At 57.6% G+C, this 25,409-nt stretch overlaps 12 protein-coding genes across 12 annotated transcripts; 7 read left to right on the plus strand and 5 right to left on the minus strand.

The window, feature by feature from the left end:
* The first annotated feature begins 550 nt into the window (after positions 1 to 550).
* On the plus strand, positions 551 to 1,510 carry BDY17DRAFT_81130 (uncharacterized protein). Its single transcript, XM_033738733.1, has 2 exons — positions 551 to 1,368; positions 1,460 to 1,510. The coding sequence occupies exon 1, from the start codon at positions 885 to 887 to the stop codon at positions 1,338 to 1,340; it is 456 nt and encodes a 151-aa protein (XP_033593110.1). The 5' UTR covers positions 551 to 884; the 3' UTR covers positions 1,341 to 1,368; positions 1,460 to 1,510.
* Positions 1,511 to 2,093: 583 nt separating this feature from the next.
* Positions 2,094 to 6,308, plus strand: BDY17DRAFT_321325 (uncharacterized protein; the record flags this gene model as incomplete). The annotated part of the gene is made up of 1 exon (XM_033736603.1): positions 2,094 to 6,308. The coding sequence occupies one exon, from the start codon at positions 2,094 to 2,096 to the stop codon at positions 6,306 to 6,308; it is 4,215 nt and encodes a 1,404-aa protein (XP_033593111.1).
* A 566-nt stretch (positions 6,309 to 6,874) lies between these two features.
* On the plus strand, positions 6,875 to 8,108 carry BDY17DRAFT_291683 (uncharacterized protein). Its single transcript, XM_033732705.1, has one exon. It carries the CDS (start codon positions 7,314 to 7,316, stop codon positions 7,956 to 7,958), a length of 645 nt encoding a protein of 214 aa, XP_033593112.1. The 5' UTR covers positions 6,875 to 7,313; the 3' UTR covers positions 7,959 to 8,108.
* A 411-nt stretch (positions 8,109 to 8,519) lies between these two features.
* BDY17DRAFT_308002 (uncharacterized protein) lies at positions 8,520 to 9,152 on the plus strand (the record flags this gene model as incomplete). The annotated part of the gene is made up of 1 exon (XM_033735160.1): positions 8,520 to 9,152. The coding sequence occupies one exon, from the start codon at positions 8,520 to 8,522 to the stop codon at positions 9,150 to 9,152; it is 633 nt and encodes a 210-aa protein (XP_033593113.1).
* A 118-nt stretch (positions 9,153 to 9,270) lies between these two features.
* Positions 9,271 to 10,260, plus strand: BDY17DRAFT_81037 (uncharacterized protein). Its single transcript, XM_033738731.1, has one exon. The coding sequence runs from the start codon at positions 9,462 to 9,464 to the stop codon at positions 10,074 to 10,076; it is 615 nt and encodes a 204-aa protein (XP_033593114.1). The 5' UTR covers positions 9,271 to 9,461; the 3' UTR covers positions 10,077 to 10,260.
* BDY17DRAFT_81036 (uncharacterized protein) lies at positions 10,261 to 11,146 on the plus strand. Its single transcript, XM_033738730.1, has one exon. The coding sequence runs from the start codon at positions 10,445 to 10,447 to the stop codon at positions 11,102 to 11,104; it is 660 nt and encodes a 219-aa protein (XP_033593115.1). The 5' UTR covers positions 10,261 to 10,444; the 3' UTR covers positions 11,105 to 11,146.
* BDY17DRAFT_81140 (uncharacterized protein) lies at positions 11,101 to 12,185 on the minus strand. The gene has a single exon (XM_033738734.1). It carries the CDS (start codon positions 12,146 to 12,148, stop codon positions 11,189 to 11,191), a length of 960 nt encoding a protein of 319 aa, XP_033593116.1. The 5' UTR covers positions 12,149 to 12,185; the 3' UTR covers positions 11,101 to 11,188.
* Positions 12,186 to 12,258: 73 nt separating this feature from the next.
* Positions 12,259 to 14,517, minus strand: BDY17DRAFT_276440 (amidase). The gene is made up of 2 exons (XM_033731993.1): positions 12,697 to 14,517; positions 12,259 to 12,642 (listed from the first exon to the last, which is right to left on the minus strand). The coding sequence occupies exons 1-2, from the start codon at positions 14,241 to 14,243 to the stop codon at positions 12,558 to 12,560; spliced, it is 1,632 nt and encodes a 543-aa protein (XP_033593117.1). The 5' UTR covers positions 14,244 to 14,517; the 3' UTR covers positions 12,259 to 12,557.
* Positions 14,518 to 14,691: 174 nt separating this feature from the next.
* Positions 14,692 to 17,154, minus strand: BDY17DRAFT_245928 (WD40-repeat-containing domain protein; the record flags this gene model as incomplete). Its single annotated transcript, XM_033730675.1, has 3 exons — positions 14,692 to 16,568; positions 16,625 to 16,864; positions 16,932 to 17,154. 3 exons carry the CDS (start codon positions 17,152 to 17,154, stop codon positions 14,692 to 14,694), a joined length of 2,340 nt encoding a protein of 779 aa, XP_033593118.1.
* Positions 17,155 to 17,800: 646 nt separating this feature from the next.
* Positions 17,801 to 19,323, minus strand: BDY17DRAFT_245511 (uncharacterized protein; the record flags this gene model as incomplete). The annotated part of the gene is made up of 2 exons (XM_033730637.1): positions 17,801 to 19,223; positions 19,277 to 19,323. The coding sequence occupies 2 exons, from the start codon at positions 19,321 to 19,323 to the stop codon at positions 17,801 to 17,803; spliced, it is 1,470 nt and encodes a 489-aa protein (XP_033593119.1).
* Positions 19,324 to 21,725: 2,402 nt separating this feature from the next.
* BDY17DRAFT_315312 (major facilitator superfamily domain-containing protein) lies at positions 21,726 to 23,520 on the minus strand (the record flags this gene model as incomplete). Its single annotated transcript, XM_033735898.1, has 4 exons — positions 21,726 to 22,083; positions 22,135 to 22,635; positions 22,657 to 23,203; positions 23,487 to 23,520. The coding sequence occupies 4 exons, from the start codon at positions 23,518 to 23,520 to the stop codon at positions 21,726 to 21,728; spliced, it is 1,440 nt and encodes a 479-aa protein (XP_033593120.1).
* Positions 23,521 to 24,085: 565 nt separating this feature from the next.
* BDY17DRAFT_321334 (thioesterase-like superfamily-domain-containing protein) lies at positions 24,086 to 25,072 on the plus strand (the record flags this gene model as incomplete). The annotated part of the gene is made up of 1 exon (XM_033736604.1): positions 24,086 to 25,072. The coding sequence occupies one exon, from the start codon at positions 24,086 to 24,088 to the stop codon at positions 25,070 to 25,072; it is 987 nt and encodes a 328-aa protein (XP_033593121.1).
* Positions 25,073 to 25,409: the final 337 nt, after the last annotated feature.

A 25,409-nucleotide genomic window follows, 5' to 3' on the forward strand; every position in this document is an offset into this window, starting at 1 on the left:
GACCGGCTCATGTCTCAGATCGAATCGAGCCGCGACCTAGATCGTCAAACGGCCGTAGAAATGATACGCCAACCAGCACTTCCAAGACTTCTTATCCATTTGGGACGATTTCGAAACGCACTTCCAACGCCACGGAGCCTCTCAGTCGCATCTCTGGCCATAACGCAGCTCAGAGGGATTCGAGCGCACCAGTCCCCGACGAAAGAAAAGGTTGAGAGTACCCTCGTCCTCTAGAGATTGAGGGGAGTAGCCAATCACGTCAAAGATCCCATCTGTCAATCACAAAGCTTGCTTCCACCTTCGTCACCTGCGTCGGGAGGGTGGACTTTGCCGCGACTGTCGGGCGGACCGACGTGCCGTGCCAAAGTTCGTGGTGCAGTCGCGGAGTGGCCAGTAGAGATCGAGTGGACGAGAGACGCTGCAGAGGCCGGGACGGGTTCAAGCAGCGGATCAGCTCTCACGCGAGAATACGAGTTGGTTAAATCAACCGCAGACCACAGCTTCCACATGGCTACGCCTCGTTGCTCTCAACAGCTCCCAGCCCTTGGCTCCAGCCAGCCAATTCATCCTCACTGACAAGCGTTTGACAGGCGTTCACCAACACCCGCCCATCGGGAGTATGGAGAGTTCAAAGGTGGCGTCTGGCCCTGGATCGTCTGGGCCAATCAGCCCCGGATCGCGGGATGCAACGTTGGTGATTTGAGTCCCGCATGCAGCAAATCCGCGCTCGGTCCTGCCTACCTCGTCGACGTGCAGCACCACTTCGCGGGAAAAGATGCTCTCTGAGCCTCTGCCCGCCCGCCACCGCGTCCATGCTCGGGGTTTGACTTTGATCCTTGCAGGCCGCTCCAGCTTGACCCCATCGACGCCTGTACCCCGGAGAGATGTTGCAACCACGCGTACCGGAGTGGCCTGCGATGATCGCAAATACTTCTCTTTTGTTTCTCCTTCCTTTCACTTCGTCACTCACTCTCTCTCCTCGCACGGTTTATCCCTTCCTTTTCCTTTCCATCTCTTTCGCGCGTCATCTGGCGTGCTCTAAAGCCGCACGACTTCCACCGCGCCTTGCCGCCGCCTCGCGTTGCACGAAACCACCGGCATCCTATTTTCAGCGCGCGACCAGCACACGACACTCTGCCTCGGCCAGAAATCACCGGTGCGACCACTCTTCGCTCTCCACGTGTCACTGCGGCCTATTGAGCAACTGCACACGACCGACGACTGGGGTCGGGCGCGCCGCTATTAGACGTCGACCTGAACGCCACCGTGGCTGTGCACTGCCCTACTGTATGCATGAGCGCATACCTACAGACACCTACATGAGCGGTTGCAGGCACTGATTCAAATCGCGCCACTCTCGACTAAGAGGTATTTTCGTCGATTTCCTAATAAGGCTCTTGCCATTCCTCATTTTCGCTCTTGAAATGCCGTCGGAGCGCTGGACGCTAACGACCATCAGATCATCCGTCTCTCGTAATTAATGCCCTACCCTCGACCACGATCTCGATGACCATCTACGACCTCATGAGTTTCATGCCGCGCCCAGCGATTTGTGATTTTCAACCCGGCCTATCAAGCCGAGAAGCGCAATGCGAGCCTTCCGAGCTCCATCGCGACCGGCAGAAACAACACACAAAGATCATAATCGCCAGCCGACGAAGGCGATCAGCGGAGATGCGCAAGATGCACCGAGCAGGGCTTCGCAACACATCTCGAAGATGGCCAAGGGAACAAATAGCAATCTGGCATCCTCACACGAGCACATGTCCAACTCAACGCACATTTCCACCGGCGCATCCAGGAGAGCGCCTGTAACATCCCAGGCAGGCCCTAACCGGAATGAAGATACCACTCCAACCATCCACCCGCGAACTAATGCATTATCCTCACCTCAGTACTCACAGCCTCGCACTGTGAATCCGGCGACTTCACTATCGACAATCGGGACCCAAAAATCGAATGTACTGCGAAGGAAGGCCTCAACGATTGAACAGTACGCTGCGTCGAAACGGGCTCAGGTGCCAAAGTTCGATTCACGAAACGCGCCACCACCTGAAGATGAGGACAAGGCCAGCGACCTGGAAAATACCAGCATGAAACTTCCGAGACCAGAAGAGGGGCGAGCTGCGGCGTTGCACAGAGTCGACTCAAAAGCGCCAGACTCCGCCCAAACCTCCCATCTGGACTTGCCAGAAACTCGAGGCTTCACTCCGCCAGTCGCATATTACGCGCAGTCTGTTACCCCTTCTACTCGCTATACCGACTCGCCATTCAGCCATGTGCCGACACCCAGCTCTGCATCGTCGTATTCCTCCGGTATGATAGCACCAAGTCATTCCGCGCCGATTCGGCAAAGGCAGCAGAGCCCTGTTCTAGGGCCCCCGCTGGCTAGCAGGCCTACAACCGACAAGAACGACTACACTCGCCTGGGCCTTCCGCCTGCACGAGAATCGTCAACTTCCTCATCGAACTCGACGATCAAATCCTCGGAACCTCGGTCAGCACTGTCTAGGAAGAAGGCGCCGCAAACCACTATTCCTCCGTCGGTGTCTCGCAAACCGGTACCGACTGCATCGCAGCCATCATCAAAGAGCAAACCGCAGTCAAAACAACCACCGGCAAAGGCACCAATCGGTATTCCACCGGAACTGGCTCACCTCAACGTCGATCCGCCTGCGGTCACTTCTACCAATCGATCTCCTCCACGACGACCAAGTAGAGACGGAACAACAGCGCTGACGGGCATGAAGATCGGTTCACCCGTCGTGCAGAGCGATCTTCCACGTTTGTACACGTCTTACCACAAGCGCACTCCATCACAGGAAACCCCAACTTCTGCATCCTCTCCCAGCCTCAAATCACGATTCGGATTCTCTTCCAAACAGTCCTCCCCGAGAATCGACTCCGCCATCTCTCCTCCACCTGCTGCCCGTGCCCTCACGCGTGCCCCCAGCTCTGATCAACTCCCCACCAACCAGCCCCGCCTGATTCGTAAGGACTCACCAGCCATTGGACCGACTCCGAGCAAGTCCCCACGCTTCGGCTTCTGGTCGAGAAAACCCAAAGCGGACGAGACCAAACCGATTGAAAAGCCATCACGGCCTCCAAGCAAGGGTCCCGCAGCCGGCACAGGCCACGAAGGGTACGGCAGATTTAGCACGCGAGGGCGTAGTAGCAGTGGAAGCAGCAGTGCTGGCCTTCGCTCGCCAAGCACCACCAGCACCACCAGCAGTCAAGCGAAGCGAAAATCAAGCAGGAACAGCAGCATGGCGAGCACCGACGGACTGGAAATGGACGATTTCCTCCGCGAACGACTTACTCCTGTCGTTCTTCGTGGGAGCGCCAGCACCGTGAGTAATGCCACGTCGACTTCTGATGGGCCTGCTCTGTCGAAGGCGTCTTCCTTGGATAGCATCTCTCGACCCCAACTCTTGCCGTCTGCGATGGACAATACTGCCGGACGCTCGCCATCCAAAAGGTCCCCTCAGAAGCGTGCGCCATTCAGTGATAGCGAGGATGATTTGACGGCTCGTTTCGTTTCTACAACAGAGAAACGACATGCAGGACAGACCTTGCAACCGGCTGCGGTTCCAAACAAGTCTTCCAGGGACAACCTTGGTGACCGTGCTATACCACAGACTGTCTCAAACTGGAAAGGCCGAGTCGCCAATCATGAAGACAGTGGAGATGGATCTGGCAAGGGCCCTCGAAAATGGAGCTTCTTCCAGCGCACTCAGGCATCGCCCCGAGAAAAGGGCAAGGCAAAGGCGCCTTCAGTTCCAGATCTGTCCAGTCACCTTGTGCATCAGCCAAGTGTTCCGCACTATGCTATGCTGGATCCCGCCACCTCGATTGGACTGGAAGAGGTCGAGCAGATCGTACGGGACAATGAAACTTCGCCGGAAGACTCGACGTCTGAGACGAATGCGTCAGTCCGGAGTATACCGTACGGGCTGTCGTCTTTACGGAAGGCCGAGTACTCGAGCGATGCACACTTCCATGCTCGGCCTCACCCACCGAGGATCACAATCAGAAACGACTCCGCAGATTCTTCGAAAGTCAGGTACGCCGGAAGCATGATACCGCATCAAGCGCCGCACATGATCGATATTCGCAGGTCGCCAGACGGCTGGTCTGAGCAGAAAGCCATGGCTATCGACCTCAAACCTGTGCCGTCTATCGCCTCCAGCGCCGTGCACACTCCCGATACGCCACAGGAAGGATTCGACTCGCCCGATCCAGACAATGCCAATTCGCCTCGACAGCCCCGACTGTCCCCTATCGGACGCATACCCAAGGTAGTCTCAAAGCGAGATCGCGAGCGCAAGTTGTCAGACAGCTCCTTCTCCCGTCCATTCGTGCGCACTCAGCCCAAGCCTTCCGTCAAGCCGCCGGGGTCATTATACAACCAGATCCGAGAGCTCGCAAGCCCAACAGAGTCTACTTCGCAACCACTCTCGAGCACGAGCACCACATCCAACGGAGCATCGACCGAGAAGCGGAGTAGTTTCAACGCCAGCAATTTGCGTTCGGAGCCGACGGGACGCGCGAGCGTGGATGCTTTCGGCAAGTCCGAGTTCTTCGCCTCGCCCCGACGTAAAGACTCCGATGTGTCGTATTCGAGCAGTTCTGGGAATGCTAGTGTCCTGGCTATCCTAGCCGCACAGCCACCACAGCAAGAGGACATCTGGGACGAGTATGACGATCTGATGGACGAAGTCACGCTCGGTGAGGGAGCGTCGTTCTCGTCCTTCCAATACTCCGATACGTTCTGGAGCAGCCCTGTCTCCCAGGAGTGGCATCAGCAGTCGGCTGCCATGGATCTAGCAAGATCGCAAACTGTGCCGGCCACTTTGAGCGTCCCGCAGCAAATTGCGCGTTTCATGCAGCCATCTTTCTCGCCTTTGACGACGCCTCAGGTGCTCTCGGAGTTCTTTGAGAATTACGGGCGCCGCAGCACGAGCACGATGAATGGCGGAGAATCGATCAGATCGAGCATATTGAAGCCTCTACCTCTCGAACCGCGCACGGCGAATTTAGACAAGGCCTCAGAAACCAACCGCTCCATGCTGCCTCGAAGCAATCGATCTAGCCTTCCGCGAAGTAATCGATCCAGCCTACCGAGCGCACGTGGTAGTATAGCCTCTTCGAAACGCACATCGACCCATTCCCGCTCGGCATCCCTACCAGAGAATCCCGGCCGACATTCGCAATCAAGTCTGACTCCCAGCGGCCGACTCAACCGCGACACCCAACTCCTCGACATTGTCGAAGTCGACGGCGACGAAGAGAGCGCGACAGCGAATCTGCGCTACGCCGCCCTCACCACCAGCAAATGGCTGTCCTTTGGCCGCGTGCTCTTCAGCCCCGCGCACCACGAAATGCGACCAGCGGACGACCCGCGCATCCTCATCATCGATGGGCTGGGAAGTGACTGGTCCTACTACGTCGCCGCAACCTACCCAACGGCCGTAGTCTACAATCTCGGCCCCCCAGCGCCACCCAGCTTCACCGACTGGCCGGGCGTGCTCAACGAGCCCCCTCCCCTCAACCACCGCCACATCTCCCACTCCTCCATATCCGCCGCCTTCCCCTTCCCCAAAGGCTTCTTCACCGCCGTCGTCTTCCGCTTCCCGCTTGCCACAAGCGACACCGCCTACCAAGCGTGCATCTTCGAGTGCAAGCGGGTGCTGCGCCCGGGCGGCTTCCTCGAAGTCGCAGCGCTGGATCTCGATCTGATGAATATGGGGAATTTGGCGCGCAAGGAGCTCCGGGGGTTGAAGACGCGCCTGCAGTCTCGCGATCGGGATATTGGTCTGCGCAATTTGAGCGATATGCTTGTTCGCTTGATTGGGAGGCGGGGCTTTGAGGATCTTCAGAGGTGTATTGTTGGCGTGCCGGTTGCGGGCCAGATTCGGAAGAGCCAGGATATCAGTAGCGTGGGGTCCGCGGAGGGTGCGAAGACCAAACGAGGAGACGACAGACCAAGTCTAGAGGTCGAGCTTGCGGATCTATTCGAGGATGCCCGTGCGCAGCAACCGTATTCGGGAGCGAGCCAGAGCAAGCTCCACGACAAGACCACCGACAACGACGACACGGAGGACAACACGATCAAAATGGTAGCCAAAGTCGGACGATGGTGGTACTCGACGTGCTACGAGCGGCCGCACCTCCTGCGCACCGACGACAGCATTTGGAACGACACGGCGCTGCTGCGCGAGTGCGAGAAGCAAGGCACGAGTTTCCGGCTGTTGATCTGCTATGCGCAGAAGCCGGCGCAGACGAAGCGGCGGACTGTCAGTGTGTGAGGATGTCTGAGATCTTCTCATCTCCCCTTTCTCCCTTTTTCTCACTTTCGACAAAGAATGGGCTGGACCTGGTTAATGTTGGGGGGTCGGGGGTATTCATGACGATTGACGGACTCTACTCTCATTTGAAAGCGTTTTGAGCGAAAGGTGATGGGCGATGTGGACGTGTTCGATGATCTCTTATCTCCACGTCTTTTCTTAATTTTCTCGCAACTCTCCTTACTCTCCATCGCATGCCGGTTCAAGCCTGCATTGCGATGCTCTCTCGGCTGTCATGTTGGAGATTCCTCACGACTGGATCAACAAGACGCATCAGGCCTCACGGCCGCGGGCTGCACACTGCACTCTGTATAGACTGGATCTTTGCGTACAATGGAGTCATCCTTGGTTGTCCGCGCTTTCGTTCCGTTGAATGTACAACCCATGGAATGTCGTCACCTTGGCGTGCGAGGCTGTGCAGGGCAGAGCACTTCTTGCGTCATGGCGGCTCGGCACAGGCGATGACGGTCGCGCGGCGTGAAAGGGCCGAAGCCTTGTTGACTCACTATGCTTCACTTTCGAGTTCACTCAATTGTAATTTACATGGGATTGATTGCTATACATACCAGCACCTGTAGTCCTTGGGACGGCTGAGTCAGGGCGTTGCATTGGCCGGCGCCACAGGGTTGTATTTTCAGGAAGTCGCAGCCTGGATTGGACCGCGTCACATGCGCGCCCTCCCCACGCTTGCGAGTCGAGTCGAGCTATCCGCCCCCACCCGCCCGCGTAGTCATGCTGGGAGCAGTCAAACCGGCGGAGAGTAGAAGGTGGGCGGGTGGGATGCGCCACCACAGGTAAGAGTTAGATCCGGGGTGGGTTTCCAAGACATCTCTTTCCCTCTCGGACGTGCTTGGCCTTTCCTTCTTTCCACTTCACCAGCACGAGGTGAGAGTCTTTAAAGGCGCTCGTCGGCCCCTCCCCACCGGCCGCCTTCCTCCGCTCCACACGCGAGCGCTCCCCTCCACGATGGACACCACCCCGCCCAAGTACGCCGACGGGCTGTCACCACCGCACTACGCGCAGAACATCGCAGCGCGAGCAGCCGCCCAAGCCGAGCCGCCGGCCAAAGCACACCAGCTCAACATCCTCCCCTACATCGGCGCCTACCGCGACGTCCAGCTCTTCCGCCCGGGCAAGCCGCTGCCCGCCTACTTCTGCACCATCGCGCACCTCGGCGGGCACAGCCTGACGCTGCAGAAGAACTCGCAGAGCGGGCCCGTAGTGGGCTACGCACACTACCGCACCTCCGGCTCGATTAATTGCGGCATCGGGCCCGACGAGCGCTCGCTGCAGTGGATCCCCATGCGCGCGCAGGGCGAGTGCTTCCGCTTCGAGTGGCAGGAGCGCAAGTACAGTCTACGGAAAGCGCAGGGGGAGGACCTCGGGCTCGGGGCCGTCAATCTGCACGGGGAGCATTTGAAGGTGGTGGACGAGGAGACGCAGGGCATTGTTGCGCTGCTGATTAGCGAAGGGCAGAGTGGGGCGGCGAATGCGACGCTCAAGATGGCCGGCGGGGTGAAGGGGGAGGCGGAGGTGTTGATTGTGCTGGCGATGCTGTCGTGGAGGGATCGCATCCGGAGGGCGGGATCGTTGCGGCCGGGGGAGAAGTAGGCGGCGGCGGTGCAGAGGGCGAAGATGGTGGGGATTAGATCGTGTTTCCATGACGGTTTATCGAGGCTTTGCGGTACATCTATCAATCGACGGCGTGCACTTCTCGAGTTCGCCCGTGACACACTCCATCCAGCTTCGCAAGATCTGCCCATTTCTGCCTGTAGCATTGCACCGGCCTGCCGCAATCCCTAGTGCAGAGCTAATAGCACAGCGCTATACTGGATGTGACGATTGCCGCAGCTAAACCTATCACTCGCCTACTTAGGTAGATACTCATGCCACCAACCTTGGTTCTGGAAGTATTCATAGGCCGCGCGAGCGGCGCAGCTTCACGCTTCCGAGCTCGTGACTTCCCCCCACGTCCGGGGAATCGGAATGCATCTAATGCAGGTGGCGGGCGGTGGAGGGGGAAATTGTCACGAGGTAGAGAGATGGGTATAAAAGTACCTTTGTCAGCACCTCTCGTTCGCGTCTTTCCCTTCTACGCGCCTCGTCGTCTGTTTGGATTGTGAGAGGCGCAGGAGTGCAAAAGAGTAGGAGCAGAAACGACACGCCCAAGCCATGGCCTCCGCCCACCCTCCAGGCTACGACGACGCAGACCATCCCCCAGCCTACCAAACCACGCACGAACTCAGCATCGTGCCCATCGAGGGCGCCCTGCGCAACGTCTATCTCGTCCGGCCCAATGAAACCGGCCCCGCGTACTTCGCCGACATCACGCACTTGGGCGGGCACAGCGTGACCCTACACCAAGGCACGCAACACGGGCCTCCGATCGGGCACTCGCGCTACTCCAGCTCGGGCTCGTTCAAGCTGGGCGTGGGCGAGAAGGAAAAGGGCGTGGCGTGGATCGATTTCCACGATCAGGCGGATCACTACGGGTTCACATGGCAGGGGAGGAAGTACACTCTGCGGCATGCGCAAATTTCTGACTTCCCCGGCTCAGGGCTGACGGAGCTGGAAGGCACGCAGCTGAAGGTGGTCGACGAGGAGGCGGACAAGGCGATTGTGGCGCTGATGATCTGCGATGCCGAGACGGATATGGGCGTGTTGAAGCTCGGGAGCGGCGTTAAGGGGGATGCGGAGGTGATGGTCGTGCTGGCTGTGCTTACCTGGAATGATATCATTCGTGGCTCCGGGCGGCGGAAAGGTGGGAGCACGGCGGCGCAGAATTTCCTGCCGGGCTATCGCTGAGTTTGAAGCCTCGTCTGGTCTGGTCTTGGGTTGCGGAGCTCGGGACGCTGCGCTGTGTGATTGGTGCGAGTTTGATAAATACGAGAGCTTGACGGACAAGGTTGCATGCTTGGGTTGGCACCCCGCTTTGCAGGGTCCGGGGAAAGTGTTTTGGACCCTGGGCGGTGTTAGGTGTAACAGAGTCGAGGCGCAGACAGATATGAAGTCCGACTCTCCCGCCGCGTTTGTCGTTTCCGCCCAGGCCAGCACACGAAAGGCCCGATCCAGAGCGCACGCCTTCCATGCCCGCATTGAAGGCCACGCCGGACAATGGAAAAACAACCTCCCCCCCAGCCAGCAGCGACGGCCACATATCCCCGCGAACTCACCATCAAACCCGTTTCCCACCGAGACTGGGAGGTCTGGCCCAGCGGCGACAACAGTCTTTCCTCCCTCTACTACTGCCACGTGGGCCGCGGCATAGGCAAGAGCGAACAGCCCAACATCCTCGTGCAGAGCGGCGGCATGGGCGGGCCTACAGTCGGCGCATCGCACCACCGGAGCGTCGGCTCCATCATGTGCGGCCTCGGCGCGGACGAATTATCCATGAACTGGTGGGAGCTGCAACCCGCCGGCGGCCCCCGGACATTTCGCTACGAGTTTGACTGGCAGGGGCGGCAGTATGCATTGCAGGGGGCCACAGGGGAGGATGTCGGCAAGCCTGGACGGTGGATATCGTTTGGGTTGCAGCTCAAGGTTGTCGATGTGGCTGCGGGTAGAAACGTGGCGTTGTCTGCGCCGGTAAAAAGTACCAAAATGTTTAGCCTTGGGAGGCCGTCGAGGACGCTGAAGTTGGTCGAGGGATTGGGTGCGGAGTTGGAGGTGTTGATATTGCTCGGGGTGCTTTCGTGGGAGAATCAGAAGGAGAGGTCGCGTGAAGACTGAAACCGCGCGGATGCTGCTAGACGCGATGGGGGCAGACGCGCTCGAGGTGTCGTTGGCAGATAGTCGACTTCCTCGCGTCGTCTTTGGTGTTACTTGTAGCTCCGAGTCGATGATATCAAGTCGTTCTCAAGGTAATGATGGGCGCGAGCTTGGTAGACAAGTCACGGGCTTGGGTTGGTGCCCCACGATTTGTGGGGCGGTAGGGCGAAAAATATGGTGCAGCACCTTAGGCAGTGATATGCGAGGCGCAGTCATATAGCAAGCTGTGTCCAAGGCTCCCGTCCTGGTCGCCGATTGACGCTCAGGCCAGCACGCGCCTAGACGATTCGGGCATTAGGATATATTATGCCAGACCACTCCCCGGGCGCATGCAGTCCAGCTCCGCACCACACACCATGGACCAACAACCTCCAACCCAGCCAGCAGCGCCGGGCCCATATCCCCGCCAACTCGCAATCAAGCCGACCGCCTTTCGAGACTTTGAAATCCACCCCAACGATGGCGGCGACAACGACAACAACACCGCCCCGATCTACTACTGCAGCGTGGCGCGCATGGGCATCAACAAGCCCGACATCCTCCTGCAAAGCGGCGCAAAAGGCGGGCCCGTGGCCGGCGCATCACACTACAGAAGCTCGCGCTCCATCATCTGCGGCGTCGGGGCGGACGAAACGTCCATGATCTGGACGAAGCTGCAGCACGTCGGTTTCCTTTCCGGGCACTTTGAGTTCGATTGGCAGGGGCGCAAGTATGCCTTGCGGAGGGCAAGTGGGGAGGAGATTGGGGCCAGCGCGCTGCGGAGCTTGGTTGGCTTGCAGTTCAAAGTGGTGGATGAGGCTACGGGCAGGATTGTGGCGTTGTTTGTGAGCCATTCGGCGGTTGGGAGGCGCAGGCCGGCGACGCTGAAGTTTGTCGAGGGCTTGGAGGCGGAGTTTGAGACGGTGGTTGTGCTTGGCGTGCTTTCGTGGAAGGATAAGATCCGGAGGACGCGGGCGCGCGGTGCTGCTGCTGGGGGTGCTGGTGCTTGAGTTGTCGCGAATAGATAGGACCCCTGGCTGTGTGTCCCATTCCAGGTCCGAGTGCAAGAGTAGCCAGCATGACACAACTCATCCTCAAGTCGCCGGCACACTCCTCGGACTCGTCTTCGCCTCATCCCCGCCACTCTCACTACTGCGCTCCGTCGAACTCCACAAACTGCGACTCTCGCCCTCCACGCCCCTCATAGCCTCCGCCACGGCCTCCAGCTTCTCCACCACCTCCTTGACCCCCTCATCCACCCGCTTGAAATAAGCCTCATTCGCCGCCCGCCGCTCGCCCGCCAACTTGATGTCCTGCGCCGTCTCATCCTCCAACTGACTTCGTCCGCTCCGCGTACTTCCCCCCTCACTCATAACACTCTCATCACTCAACACCGTCGACGTCGACACGCCCGTTTCCGCACGATGGCGTGCCCCACCTGCTCCTCCCACCTTAGAAGCCTCCGCGTCCTCCGTAGCCTGGAAACGGCCAACATTCATCTCCCCAACCGCAGCAGCAGCGTTATCAGCCGCAGTCTCCGGCGCCGCCCCCTTAGCCTCGCTCCCCCTCCCCCAAGCCTTAGCCAACGCAACCTGCGCAGCGCGCAAATCGTCCAGCGCACGCGCATGGCTCTCCCCAAACACATGCGTGGAGCTCTGCGCCGTCAGTTCCACCTCATTAAGCGTATTCTGCATCTCGCGCCATTTGGCATTGATGCTCTTCTCGCTGGGTTTGCGCAGGGTATTGCCACCACGACCGGCAGCGGCATCGGGGGAAACATAGTCGGCGGTGGAGTTATTGTGCGCGCTCACGTCCGCCGCGATGTTGGCGTAGTTGTTGCGGCCTAGCGCGCTCTTCTGCCTGAAGACTAGAGGGCGGGCACTGCTGCCTTTTGCGGCGGGGTTGTCGGAGGGTTTGACGAGGGAGAGCTGCGAGGCGTTGCGGGAGGGGGGGCCGACGAAGAGGGTCGGGGCGGGCAGGCGCTTGGAGTTGGTGTTGGAGGTTGGAGAGGGTTTGGTGGGGTTTGTGATGCCTGGGACGTTGGTGGTGGACATGCTGGGCTGCGTGCTACATTTTTGGAGAGGAGGGGATGGGAAGAGTGAGGTGTGATGCTCAAAGCGGAAGGATGTCGTGGAAGCTGAGTCAGAAATGGCATCAAGCCTTTCTCTTTGACAACACCGTATGCTCTTTTATAATTCAAGATATAACGGAAAGAGATGGCTTTTTATAAAGGTCATACATCCTCCTCATAGACGTCGAGTTCAACACTCCTCCCTACATCTCCAACGTCTTATCCACATCCACCTCCCCTTCTCGATGCCGAATGGAAGTCCATGGGTTCTCACCCGTCTCCGCGCCCAAATCGCGCATGAACCCCGCCCACCCATCATACATCTGACACCTCTCCATCCAGTCCTTGGTGCACACAGCGTGGTCGTCGTCAAGGTCCTGCCGACCATGTAGTCACCGGGTAGGCAACACGTCGTCGAGCTCGATATTCGGCACAATGTACGGCTGCACGTCGTTTCGGTGCATCGTGCGTTGCTCACTGGAACAAATCTGTTAGCAGTCATCCAGCATAACAGACCAGTCTCTCACGTACTACGCATAAGCAAACCCAATCAGGTCCGCCTCACTCCACTTCCTCCCCATAAAACTCAACCCAAACGGCAGATTGGGAAACTTCTCCAGCAGATTCCCAAACCCATTCACCATAATCGTCGTGTTGACGGGGTAAAATCCCATCGGCACCGACACAACCGGACTCCCCACCAACGCCGGAATGGACGGACTGAGCTGCGTAGGCAGCAGCACAGCATCGGTGTTGGTCCGCTCCAGGGCCCCTAGAATGCCTCCCTCGCCGCCGAAATACAGGTTCCGCTGGTACGCGGGCCAGAACTTAGGCGAAGTATTGTTCCACCCTTGCTTCAGCGCGCCCTGCCAAATCAACGTGTCCCGCTCCGGCCACATCTCCGCGGGAAAGGTGTGCGTGAAGTTCTGCTCCTCGGCCAAATCCTCGATATGCAGCGGGTTGAACGTGAGTTCGGAAAAGTAGTTCGCCAGGTCGACGAGGAAGTCGGCGTTCAGCACCAGCGTTTCGTCGTTGCTGTTTTGCCACGCTTCGAAGGCGGTGAAGTTTGCATCGACAATGGTGGCGCCTGCGGCTTCGATTTGCGACACGGCGACGTTGAAGGCTGCGACGACGTTGGGGTCGGTGTAGTTGGCCCAGATTTCGAGGACGTTGCGCGCTACGCCGATGCGTTTGCCGGCGAGGGCGTTGTAGTCGCAGGCGGCGACGTAGTCTGGGATGGAGTGGTTGTTAGGGATGGCGGAGGTGTAGTTGTCCCGAGCATCGTAACCAGCGATCGCTTGGAGAAGGTACGCAGCATCCTTGACAGTCCTGGCCAGCGGTCCAACGGTATCTTGATGCTGGCTGATGGGAATGACGAGATAGCGAGAAGTCAACCCAACCGTAGGCTTAATCCCAACAACATTATTCACATCCGCCGGGCTCAAAATACTCCCCGACGTCTCCGTACCCAACGTAGCCCACGCCAAACCAATCGAACTCGATACCGCCGAGCCAGACGAACTCCCACTCGGATCAGCATCGGGGTAGTAGGCGCCCATCGTCTGCCCTCCATACGCAGACCAGCCATTACTCGTGTTGTCGGAGCGATAATTCGCCCACTGGCTCAAATTCGCCTTGCCCAGGATGACGGCGCCCGCCTTTCTCAATTTCGCCGCCATGGTCGAGTCGCGAGGCACTTTCGCTCCGACGAGCGACCACGAGCCGGCAGTGTTGTTCATCAGATCATCCGTGGCGATGTTGTTCTTAATCAGGACCGGGATGCCGTGGAGAGGGCCTAAGACGGAGCCGTTGGCGCGCATCGCATCCGCCTCGGCGGCGATGGAGAGGGCGTCGGGGTTGAGTTCCGTCACCATGTGCAGCGTGCTGTTGACCTCTGTGATCCGCGCGACGTAGGCGTTGACGAGATCGACGCTCGTGAAGAGGCCGCTTTGCAGGCCGGCATTGAGCTCTTCCAGGTCGACTTCGAGGAGAGAGGGCAAGCTGGTGCTGTTGCTGTGGCGGCATGTTGCTGCCCAGGCTGAACTTGAGAGTGCTAAGAGCAGTGCGAAGATATACATGTTGTCGGCAAGACGAGAGATGTATGGACGGCACGATAGAAAATCGGAGGAACAAGAGACCACCCTACCTCATGATAATCTAGGTTGCGTTGCAGAAGATACAGTCAGCGTGGCGGATAAGAAGAGGAGTCGGAGACGAGGTGGTGCCGCTTTGCTCAATGCAGAAGGTTGATGGAGCGGATGGTCGACGCTCGGCCGAAGCTTTCTCGATACGTCACCATCGGAGACTGCCGAATGAGGAAGGTAGTGGTGAAGACATACTCATGCACTCAAGGCCTTCTGAAAATGACAGGGTCTTGGAAAGCATAAGGTAGTACAGATAATAAGGTCTTCATTCCAAAGTCTCCCTATCATACCCTTTTGATACCGAAACAACAATGCTTTCAACCTGTCCAACGCCGGGCTAATAACTAACAGCACGCAAACAAACCACAGCGACGAGCACAACTCACCCTCCACCTCCGTTTCCCGCATTCTCCTTCGTGACGGGGGTAGGTGCAATCCGTCTCCTCTTTTCCCTTCCACCGTTCTCACCCTCCTGTGCTGCAGCAGGCGGAGAAGTACCCTCCCTCTTCACCCCCGCAGCACTAGCAACAGCCGGCACATTGGTATCAGACACGCTGCTCTCCCGCTGCGTGCCAGTCACACTCACGCCAGGCAGACTGCTGGTCGAGCCACTAGCGTGATGACCAGGTGTCTGCGGCGGAGTGAAAAGCGGCATGCCGCCGGCGCTGGAATTCGATCCTGTCGCTGCAACGGATGGAAGAGATGTCAAAGCCGGTGTCGGATTGTTCATGACCGGTGGAGCATTCTGGTCTGGTGCTCGGGCGAAGCTGGCTTCCGTTGCGATGCTCGAGGCCGACATGCTTCGCGCGGGCGATGCGGGGCGGGCAGTAGAGAGGTAAGGCGATGGAGATGGATTCGGCGGGAGCGTACTATTTGAGCCGGAGATTCGGCGCGCCGCGGCGGGGACAGGCGGTGGAGGCACGCTTCCCACTGCGGCAGAGGAAGTCGTAGGTGTGGCTTGAGGCGTGGAGGATGCCGAGTTGGCGTTGCCTACTGAGATTGGCGCGGGCGTGTGTTTCTCACTCTTTGCGGAAGAGTGATGGTATACTAATCCCAGTTCGCCGGGGGAGAATGTGAGAGCAGAACAGAAGCCGTCCGATGAGGTCATGAGGAGTGTCTGTCCGTCGCTTGACCACGACAGGTCCGTAAAGGTCGCATAATGTAGATTGCTGACAATACACAGCGGCCGTTGCTGCTGCGTGTCGTAAACGTGGACAGCGTCTTGGGTTGCGACGGCATACACCATTCGATACGGCAGGGCGAACGCCGGTGGTGGGCCGGCTGGTGGCGCTGGTGTCGAAGGACTGTGCTCTGGATCGAGTGGCGGCCTGGGCGATGCCATGGTGGCGACACTCAGAGAAGGAGATGGCGCACTGGTGAGGGGCGGGGGGTCCATCGCCGAGAAGGATGTTGCTGGCCTGGGAGGTACGGCAGGTTCGGGCAAGGGGGGAATGTCGTCTTCCGTCCGCGTATCAATGGTAATCTCTTTGGTCTCCACATTCGACACGCGAAGATGGTAGTAGACCGGAGAGCATTTGACCGCCACCGAGGGTTTCTTGTGTCCTGGCAGGTATGCCACTGGCGGCTTGTTGAGTCCTGCACGGGTGTAGATGTAGACGGTGTTGATGATGTCGTCCGAGCCCTTCGACCCTTCCGTGGCAGGATGGAACGTCCTGTACTGTCCGGCTGGTGTGAAGAGCAAGCTACCGTCTGGTGCAAAGGTCAGTCGTCGAAAGAAGGAGGTGAGAGTCTCGTTGGCGTAGATGTTTGAATTTCGGAAGCCCAGCGAGCCGGACAAGCTGGGCGAGGCAGAGGGCATGACGGCCGGGAGAGGCATGGTGGAGGGACTCGGGGACACGGATCGGCGCATCGACTGGCCCATTTGTGAGCCTATGGAAGATCTTCTGCTGTGCGAGGTCGGAGGGGGATTCATGGGCAAGGCGAGAGATTGCGGTGTGCCGGGGGCAGAGGGTCTCGGTGAGCCCACCGCTTCCGAGCTCAACTCTGCGTGTAGGGATGCTCGATGATGTCCAAAGTCCGGAGGGGCTGGGCTGTTGGAAGAGATGCGCCTGCCGACGGGGAGGTCCATCTTGACGACTTTGTTGTGTTGGGTGAGGGCGAATTGGCCATCTTTGGTCTTGAGGGAGTAGATATGGACCGATCGATCGGAGGACTGCGTGGCGACGTATTCATTGAGGGGATCCCAAGCCACGCCCTGGACGTAGTGATTGTGCTCTGCGATTTGGCGGACCGTTTGACCTGAAGGTTGTTAGTCGGGATGCAAGTATGAGGTATGGGGCTGGGATTCCTCCTACCATTCGATGCATTGTAGATCCGAGCAACATTGTCCATGCTGCCAGTCACGAAGAACAAGCCGTCGGGGGACCATGCCAGGTCGTAGATCTCCGAGCCCGTGTTGGATCTACACATGGTCTTCACCCTCCAATGCTCGACGTCTTCTTGTTGGTTGTCGTCGCCAAAGGTCACTGGTGCAGTCTCCGAAGGGGTCCAGAGGAGGACATTGCCGTCGTCGCCCGCGGATGCAAGAAGTTCGCCTGGAGAACATTCCGTCAGCGATGGAACACACTCCACCATGATGAGGAGGCGGCAGAATAGGCTTACCCCGAGGACACCACCTCACCACATTAACCGCCTGTGTATGCTTCTTGAGGGTGGAGAGGTAGGTGACCTTGCGCTCCTCGCCATTCGTCTCCACCTTCCAGATCCTAATATGTCCGTCGCCCCCAGCAGTGGCCAATCTTCCCTTTCCATGCGGCTCGAAATGAGCAGAGTAGATGGGGCTGTTGTCCTCGTGCCAGGAGACGAGGAGGGGAGCAGCTTTCATGATGGCGGCGGCAGCAGCAGCAGCAGCAGCGAGCGGGCGGAGGTGGGGGTGGTGGGCGACAAAATGCAAGATTGTCGACAGAGGGGGTTGATTGAGGGTGGGAGGGCGAGGGGAGGTGTAGCGGACTCGGTCACGCACGGGATCCCGAGTGTTTGCTTGCCGTGGCCTGGCATTCGACGGACGGACGACACGAGTGGACTGCACCTGAGGCCAGGCGAGCTTGGGCCCCGGCGCGGAAGCTGGGCTGGGCTGGATTGGAAGGTTTAAGGTTGCAGGGTCTACCGCTGCGCGCGCGACTCGCGACTCGCTCTTGCCCTCTCACCGCTCTCGGCAATCTTCTCACGTGCAGGGTTGTGGATGCAGTGGATTGCAGGGCTGGGAAAGGCGCGTTTTGGACGTTTCCGCGCGGGCAATCGTATCCGAAACAAGACGATTGGCGCACGAGATGCAAATCGAGACTCTTCCAATCGCTGCGGGGAAAGTGTAACGCGCGTGGAGACGCGGCTGCGCCTGCCGTCACGCCTCGCGTATTTATCAGCCTATCGTCCTCGCGTTTGAACTGGCATGTCCGGGCCTCATCCTCCCATCAACTTCTTGCTATGCTGTTGAAGAGACAGAATGTAAAGTACAATGTAGTAGATAACCCTCACTCGCTCTTCCCCTCATCTTCACCCTCCTTATCAGCGACCTGGAACGTCAACCTCCCCGTCTCGCGGCCCTTGGTATCAAAAGTCTTAACATCATACCGCCCGCGATCCCACAAATCCTTGATCGTCAATTCCCGCGTGCGGCCCAACGACTCAATATCGCCGATACGAGTCAGCGTCGCCTCCAAAAACCCCTCAAAGCCCTCCTCGGCGCACACCTCGCGGAAGGCGTTCATCATCGGCACGCTGTCGGCGCGCACCATGGCGTTGCTGTCGATGGTGAAGACGTTGATGGCGTCGTAGGATTGGATGAAGTCGGCGCGCGTCATGACTTGGCGTGCTTTGTGGAGGGGCATTTGCGGGAGGATGTGGCCTTTCTCCGCATCGTATGTTGATTCCATGTCCTTTTCCAGATCGACGAGAGCTTTGGCGAGGACCATCGCTGCCGATGCGTATTTCTGCTGGTCCATTACGTCGTCGTCCATTTCCGCGCCGAGGATCCAGCATTGATTGAGGAACCATTGCTTCTCCGTCCGACAGATGTGATCGGCCATTTTCAGCATGTCGCTGGACTTGGCGATGCGGCCGATGTACGACAGCCGGCCGCCCACTTTGTCGTACACCTTCTCCAGCACCTCCAACTCGGGTTGTTCGTTGTGGTATTTCCGGCGATAGTTCCACAGAGCAGATATGGCCTTCGGCTTGCTCAAGTCCAGGATGGGAATAACGTTCATCCGAGTGGCGTATTGCTTAAGCCGTTCGTAGATCCAGTAGTCGTCACTGTTGAACACGACCGTGGCCAAGCTGCTGGCCGCCCACGATTCCGCGCGTTGCTGCAGAAGTTCCAGCAAATCCCGCCCCTCCTCGTCATCCCTTACCAGGTGCATACTGTTGAAGATGATAATCAGAGGCCGGCCGACCTTTGCTCTCCGCTTCAGTGCCACCTTTTCCAGCTTATTGAACGCGCGTTCCACATCCAACAACGCACTCGCATCGCGCGGGCCTCGGATGGAGAAGAGAGATCCAATGTTGTCTTCGTGGAATTCAAAGTCCAACGCCTTACCCAGCCGAATGCGGAAGATCTCGGGGTCGGCGTGGGCATCTACCATGGCACACCCCTCACCCTCGATCTTGGCCATGGCATCAAGCAGCATACTGGATTTGCCACTCCCCTTCTCTCCGATCAGCAGGTGGTAGTTGCCTTGCAAGCGACCAGAGACGATGGAGTCGATGAGCTCCTGCTCCTCGCGCAGGATCCAATGCTCGTCCGCGCCGTCTTCGTTGGTGTGGGTGCTGGGCGAGTAGGGCTGGCGTTTCGACGAGGCGGCCAATTCGAGAGCGGGATCGCCAGGGCGGAAAGCATTCTCCATCTTCTCCAGGACCATGTGCTTGTAGTATCTGGTATAACTGTAGCCGACGATTCTGTGCACAATGTTAGCACGTTGATCTTAGAGCGTTGCCGGCCGATGACGAACCCGAGAATTGCAACAGAAGCGAAGGTGGTGAGTGCTGCCTCGGACATTTTGAACAGAGTCGGTCCCCAGGAAAACCCATTGGACTTTTTGTCCTGAGGGGGAGATTTTGGCTCGGGGCCATCAGCTTCATTTGGTGGGCCTGGCGGATTGGGACCAATTGGCATCGTGACTAGGTGTCGTTTGCAGGGTGGCAAGGCTGCCAGCCCATTGTGTGGAAATCTTCTTGACCATGTTGGGCTGGAATGTGAGATGGCGCAGCGTTCGAAGGCGGGCGAAGCACCTTTCAGCTGGTGGAAGAAGAGTCGCGAAAGAGACATGATGGGCAGCAAGCAGCTCGGCCGCAAGGCCAAAGCTCTCGTGTTATCTGCTTGTTATCATCTCGACGGGTGCAATTGAGGAGAATTAAGTGAGAGACAGAGGAGAAGCGCAATACTTGTGCACGGCAAAGGTGTAGTTGGAAGGTGGAAGTGAGGCTTAGCAGGCGCGGCGCTTTGAGTTGGGAGCCAAGGCGCCACGCTCTCGATTGGGAAAGCAGAGAGAGACTGGGCTGAATGGAGCAGATTGATGGTGTCTCCTCAGCGCTCCTCAAGAGGACGAAGTAGAATTCATGCCTACCGCAATAGCCTTACTTCTCTTGAAGAACATCCTAACTAATGTATCTGTTATTGTAAGTAGAAAGAAGGATGACCGAACGAGCCGAGGCTCAAATAGCGCGTATGTATATCGGCTGACAAATCTGAGTGCTCGCGTGCTCAACCTGTAATATGCTAGGCGTCGGCTCAATACCTTTAATGGCAAGCTGAGGCTGGAGCCCGGCAAGGTTTCTGTCGGGTCGCCGACACCATTCTCACACTTCTGGAACGTACGCAAGCTGTTCTCCCACACAACTACAGTGCTGGAATACACATGCTCCAAACGAAGTCGCAAGACTGTGCCAAACCACAAAAGCCTTACAATCACACGCTTTCATCGTCAAGATGGAGTACAGTTTTGTCTCATGGACCAGCGCACAGCAGCCACAGGATCGCCGCACCCAAAGTATGGTCAAAGCCCGGGTCATGCGCAATCTGCGCAAACATCAGCATTGGACGGGGGGCCGTACAAAGCGCGACAAGACGAAGAATCAGCAGGAAACTGGCACGCTCCCCCGAGTGATCGCCAATCGACCATGGCTTCCGCAGCAGGTCTGCAGTCCGAGTTTGACCAGGTTGCAACTTCGATCAAAAGCTGCCGACCTTTTCTTTGGCGAGCTCGGTGCCCGAGCAGCTACGTCTCAGTACTTACGCGACGTCGCAGCCACCAACCGGCTTTTGGACCTTACCCTCGACGCTTACAATCTTATTTGCGTTGGACGGGCCAGTGGTGACCAGACACTGCTTCATCATGGGATTGACTCGTACACGCTCGCTCTCCAGGCAACGCGGACGAGGCTGATGCACATCGATGAGGAAGACCGGAAACTCCTGATGTGCGTAACGCACGTGTTCCAGATCTGCGAGGAACTACTCGCTACTTCGGAAAGGAGTACGCCAAACGCGCATACGGACGCTCAAGCTGGCCTTGCGCGTGGTTTAGGCACGCACAATTTGACTCCTGAACTTCAACACCTGCTGCTCTGCAACTTTCGGCTCTTCGCTATCTGGGACGCCCTGTCTAATTGTGGGGTTGTGACCTTGCCTGCGGGTGAACAGCTTGGCGACTGTGATGCTCCGACTGACGAAGGTACTCTCATCACGGTTGCGTGCATTTCTGCCAATGCGCCTCGGCTCTTGCGCCAGGCCAGACAGCGGCGGAAAAGTCCGGACCGTACGTCAGCACATCTGTTTTGCAGCTACGTTGAACTCTCCGGTTTGGAAAGGCAACTACAAAGATGGGCAGTTCGATTTCACGCAGAACGACCAACGAGCCGAGCCGAGCTCAATACTTTTGTAACTGCCGGACCGATAGAGCACGAGGGCATGCTACGAGACGCTTATTGCTTTCGAAACTCCGCAACGGCGTCAGCCTATCTCGTGTATGCTGGCACACTGCTTGCCATCCAGAATGAATGCGAGGCGATAACACGACTCTTGATGGCAATCGATCCGCAGTCGGCCAGCCACATGCGGAGAGCACCTCTCGAGTCAATCGAAGAGCTGTGTAGGAGCCTGCCATATTTTTGTGAGCCGCAAAGAGGTCTTTCCGGAACGATTCAAGCCCGAGTCCCGCTCAAACTCGCCAGAGACGCCTGCGAAGCAAACGGCCTTGTCCACTTGGAGCGATGGTGCAACACTTTACAGACGCGCGCGGGACTTTTCGAGACCATCGTCCGAATGTGATTCAATGCAAATGTGGACTCGGCGGGTTGATTGGGCGCGGAAATCGTGACAACGAGCCTGTGCGCCGAGCTAAGGCTGGCTCAGGAGTCGGTTCAATCTCTTTCTTGTCTATATGGCTGGCTAGACCTGCTCTACAACTGCGACACATTGTATCGGCTCTTGCTCCTGATGCTCGGCCCGTACTTAAAGAACACCCATGGGATCGGCATCATAACGAGGCTGATGAATCCAAGCAAAGACGTTGCCCATGCGATGCCCAATGTTTCGTACATCTGAATCGTGAACAACGGGAAAACCGCACCCAGTACATAACGCAAGAACCCGTTGGCAGCCGCGGCAGACGCCCCCTGCAGCGGTCCGTAGACATCCACGAGGTACATTGAAGCACTCACAAAAACGTTGAGCACGCTCCAAGCGAACGGCACTCCTGCTAAGACTGGAGAGATCCAGTGGACCGAGGGTCGCGCCGTCCATGCGAACCAGAACAGCCTGCGCGCAATCATTAGCAGCGTAGTGGCTGACGACGCAAGTCATACTGACCCGATTGGCGCTCCAAGCGAGCCCAGAATCGCTGCGTAAAGACGATTTTCAGGCGGCAGCGCAGCTTTCCCCTCACGCACGGCTCCCAAAAACTTTTTGTAGTATACGAATCGATCGATGGATATGGCCGTCGCGACCGCCAAGAGTACACCGAGCGTGATACCCAGAAAAGCCAGACCAGATTGCCAGGCGTTGAACCCATAGACCTTTGCAAAAGTGTATGGATAGGCCGCAAAGAATGCATAAAGTAGCGAAACGGTATACGCACTATAGAGGCTCAGGAAGATGACGATTGGCTCCATCACAAGCATGTGAAATGGACGTGAAATCATCACTTTGGCGGATCTCCTCAAGATCGCAAAGCTGCTTTCGCCGGACGATGTGCCCTTGGCCGTGCGTTGTCGTTGGAGAATGATTTTCAGATAAGTCTCGTGCATGGGCAGGACGAGTGCGTAAGCCAAGATAGCGACAAATGTTGCGCACCATTGGGTCCATCTCCAGCTTTTATAATAAGTTGCGAACCCCCCGATGACCGGTCCAAGCGAGGGTCCAAGGAACGGCATCATCACGTACGACACCACCGCAAGGGCCCGGTGTTGAGGCGGCCACAGATCCGCATTCGTGCCCGCACCGACAGCCAGGACCGGACCACTAGCGAGACCAGCAAGGAGACGGCATATCAGTAAAGAGCCTAGGGACTTGCTGAAGCCGGCACCCACCAGGAAAAGAATGAACAAGAGGCCTGTCGTCCTGTAAACCACAGCACGTCCGTATAGCTCTGAGACCGGAGCCGCCAACATTGGCCCTAGAGCCAGACCAAGTACATAAAGGGATAGAGACAGCGTTGCCACCTCTCGCGTGGTGTGGAAGTGATCTTGAATCTCAAATATCGCTGGCGTAATCGTAGAGGATGCCAACGTGACTGCAAAGGCCAGTGTGGCAACCGCGGTGGTGTGGTAGATCCGTTTCCACAACGGCCATCGTTTGGCATCGTAATCGATGCTCATCGCCGGTGTGGAAGCATCAAAAGGAGCAAAATCGCGGCTTTGTGTCCGCGTCGGCTCACGATCTATAGTCTTGGGTTTCGATAAAGCAGACTCGTCGGTATTTTGATGTTTCTCCATCTGCGATGCGATCTCAGTTCGATCCATGGTGAAGACGACAAGTCTCTCAAGTGTATTGTGGCTCGTCAGTCTGGGAACAGTTTGCTAAGTCGTTGAATGAAGGCGAATGATCGCAACTTTCCGACATGGGTTTGATCCGAAGATGCTTCGCAGACATGGGGCCGCACAACCAACGGTCTTTCGCGTAGATTTGTCAGATATGCATCTATCTGGTGCACTGTCCCATACCGGTGCCGTCTTCCCGGCCGATGACATAGCGCATACCTGCTGTGTCGCGCGTACTGATGCCGACCTCTGCCGGTCGCATTAGACAGTTAATCGGGAGACGGACTCCCTGCTTATCATGCGGTAGATTCGAACACGCAAGGTTCCTCCATGATGGTGCGCATGATTCGTGTGTCGAGACAAGAGAGGGATGTGCTGTTTCAACAAGGCTAGGCACTAGTCTCGAATAGGAGCGTGCTGATAGGGTCGGATCAGGCGCTAGTGTCGAATAGGCAATTGCTAGGTCAAGAAAAGTCGCGCGTTAATACTGTACAGATGAACAGTGCGCTCGTGTTGTCAGTGATCAAATGCTCTTGCTCTGGTACCGCTACCAGGCATCAACATACCCAGCGCCAATGGTCGCCACAATGTGTCATGTCGATGATGATGCACGGGTCCACATCCCCGCTCCCGAAGCAAACCTGCGAGGCAATCGCAATCTAAGGGGCAACTAGCTAGCAGATATATAGTCATACTGCACCCCGAGCGCTTCAGAAGAGTGCGAGCTAATCCACACCCTAATTTCAGAAGCGTGTGAACCGTTTCCAACCCGACAAACCACAATGCTGCAAACGTTCCGCGAGCAGATCGCAGTCGAAAAACTGACTGAGGCTGCATTCGTGTCCAAGTGTCCTCCACAAAAGCTTGCCAACACGGCTCCAATTGGCTACGGTGGCTGTACGATTGCGATCGCGGTGCATGCAGCTTGCTTGACCGTCCCCCGCTCGTTCAACGTGTTCGTCGTTTCGGGATCTTTTCTGGGCCCGGCACAGACTGATAGACGACTCCACTGCGACGCAGAGCGGGTTCGCGACACCAGGAGCTTCGCAACGAGACGAGTACGCGTGTTTCAGTTGCATGGCAATGGCGCCCAGCGAGCCTGTGCTACGATCCTCGTGGACTTTCACGCCAGAGAACCACCATTGCTTACATATGGCCTTCCTATTCCCCCATGCTACGGCAAGGACGCAAACGATCGCAACTCGTCACTGCCCACGTCTACCATCCTAGAGCAAGCCGAAAAGTCCGGCCTGATTACTGCTGCCGCGGTCGCCGGTTTCAAGACCATGCACAACATGTTGGACAACTACTTTGAGACGAATCACTGTTTGGCTGGCGTCGGTGGGCAAAACGCACTGGGCCTCGCAAAGGAGGCGGTCACAAGCTTAGATCACCTTCCGATCCAAGACAAAGTAAGCGCTGAATGGACACGCTCACGCGAGCAGCTGGTGACGCACGAGGAGAAGGCGGCAGCGCTGGGGTTCACGATGGATGCCGGGTTGAGCTTTCTGCCCCTCACCTTCGAACACATGTATCTCGACGACGCCTCAGCGTGTTCGACGTTGGAATTCAGCTTGCGAATCATTGTGTCCGACGTGGACATATCGCAGTGGTGTCTTCGAGAGCGGAAAACGATCGCTGCCGCCGCCGGTCGCACGTATTCCGAGAGCAGACTCTGGCAGGACGGGGGCCTTGTTGCGATCATGACGCAGACGTCGATACTCCGCCCGCTCGCATTCGCATCCGAGAAACCAAAGTCGACGTTGTAGATACAACGGAGCCGGACCCAGTCCTCCCAGCGGGCGAGGAGAAGTTGACGGGCGCAACAAGAGCAGCGCCCACTTTAGCCGAAAGTCCCCGCGATGCACTGTACAATAGGACGAAGAAGGGGGTGGCCCAAGACGCTCGTCGTATCGACTTATCATCTCGACAGGTGCAATTGGAGGGCGAAATAAAAGGAGACAGATGTAGAGTAAGGGTGAACACACCGATCAGCACATCTCCCACCACGGCACTCTACGGAGGTTTGTCGCGCATCGCATGAATCATTGATCGGCGGGAAGGGTTAGCGCGCGTAAAGCTTCGACACGAGCTCCCTTCAATGCA

Source organism: Neohortaea acidophila, assembly GCF_010093505.1.
Source record: "Neohortaea acidophila strain CBS 113389 unplaced genomic scaffold BDY17scaffold_2, whole genome shotgun sequence".
Classification (NCBI taxonomy): domain Eukaryota; kingdom Fungi; phylum Ascomycota; class Dothideomycetes; order Mycosphaerellales; family Teratosphaeriaceae; genus Neohortaea; species Neohortaea acidophila.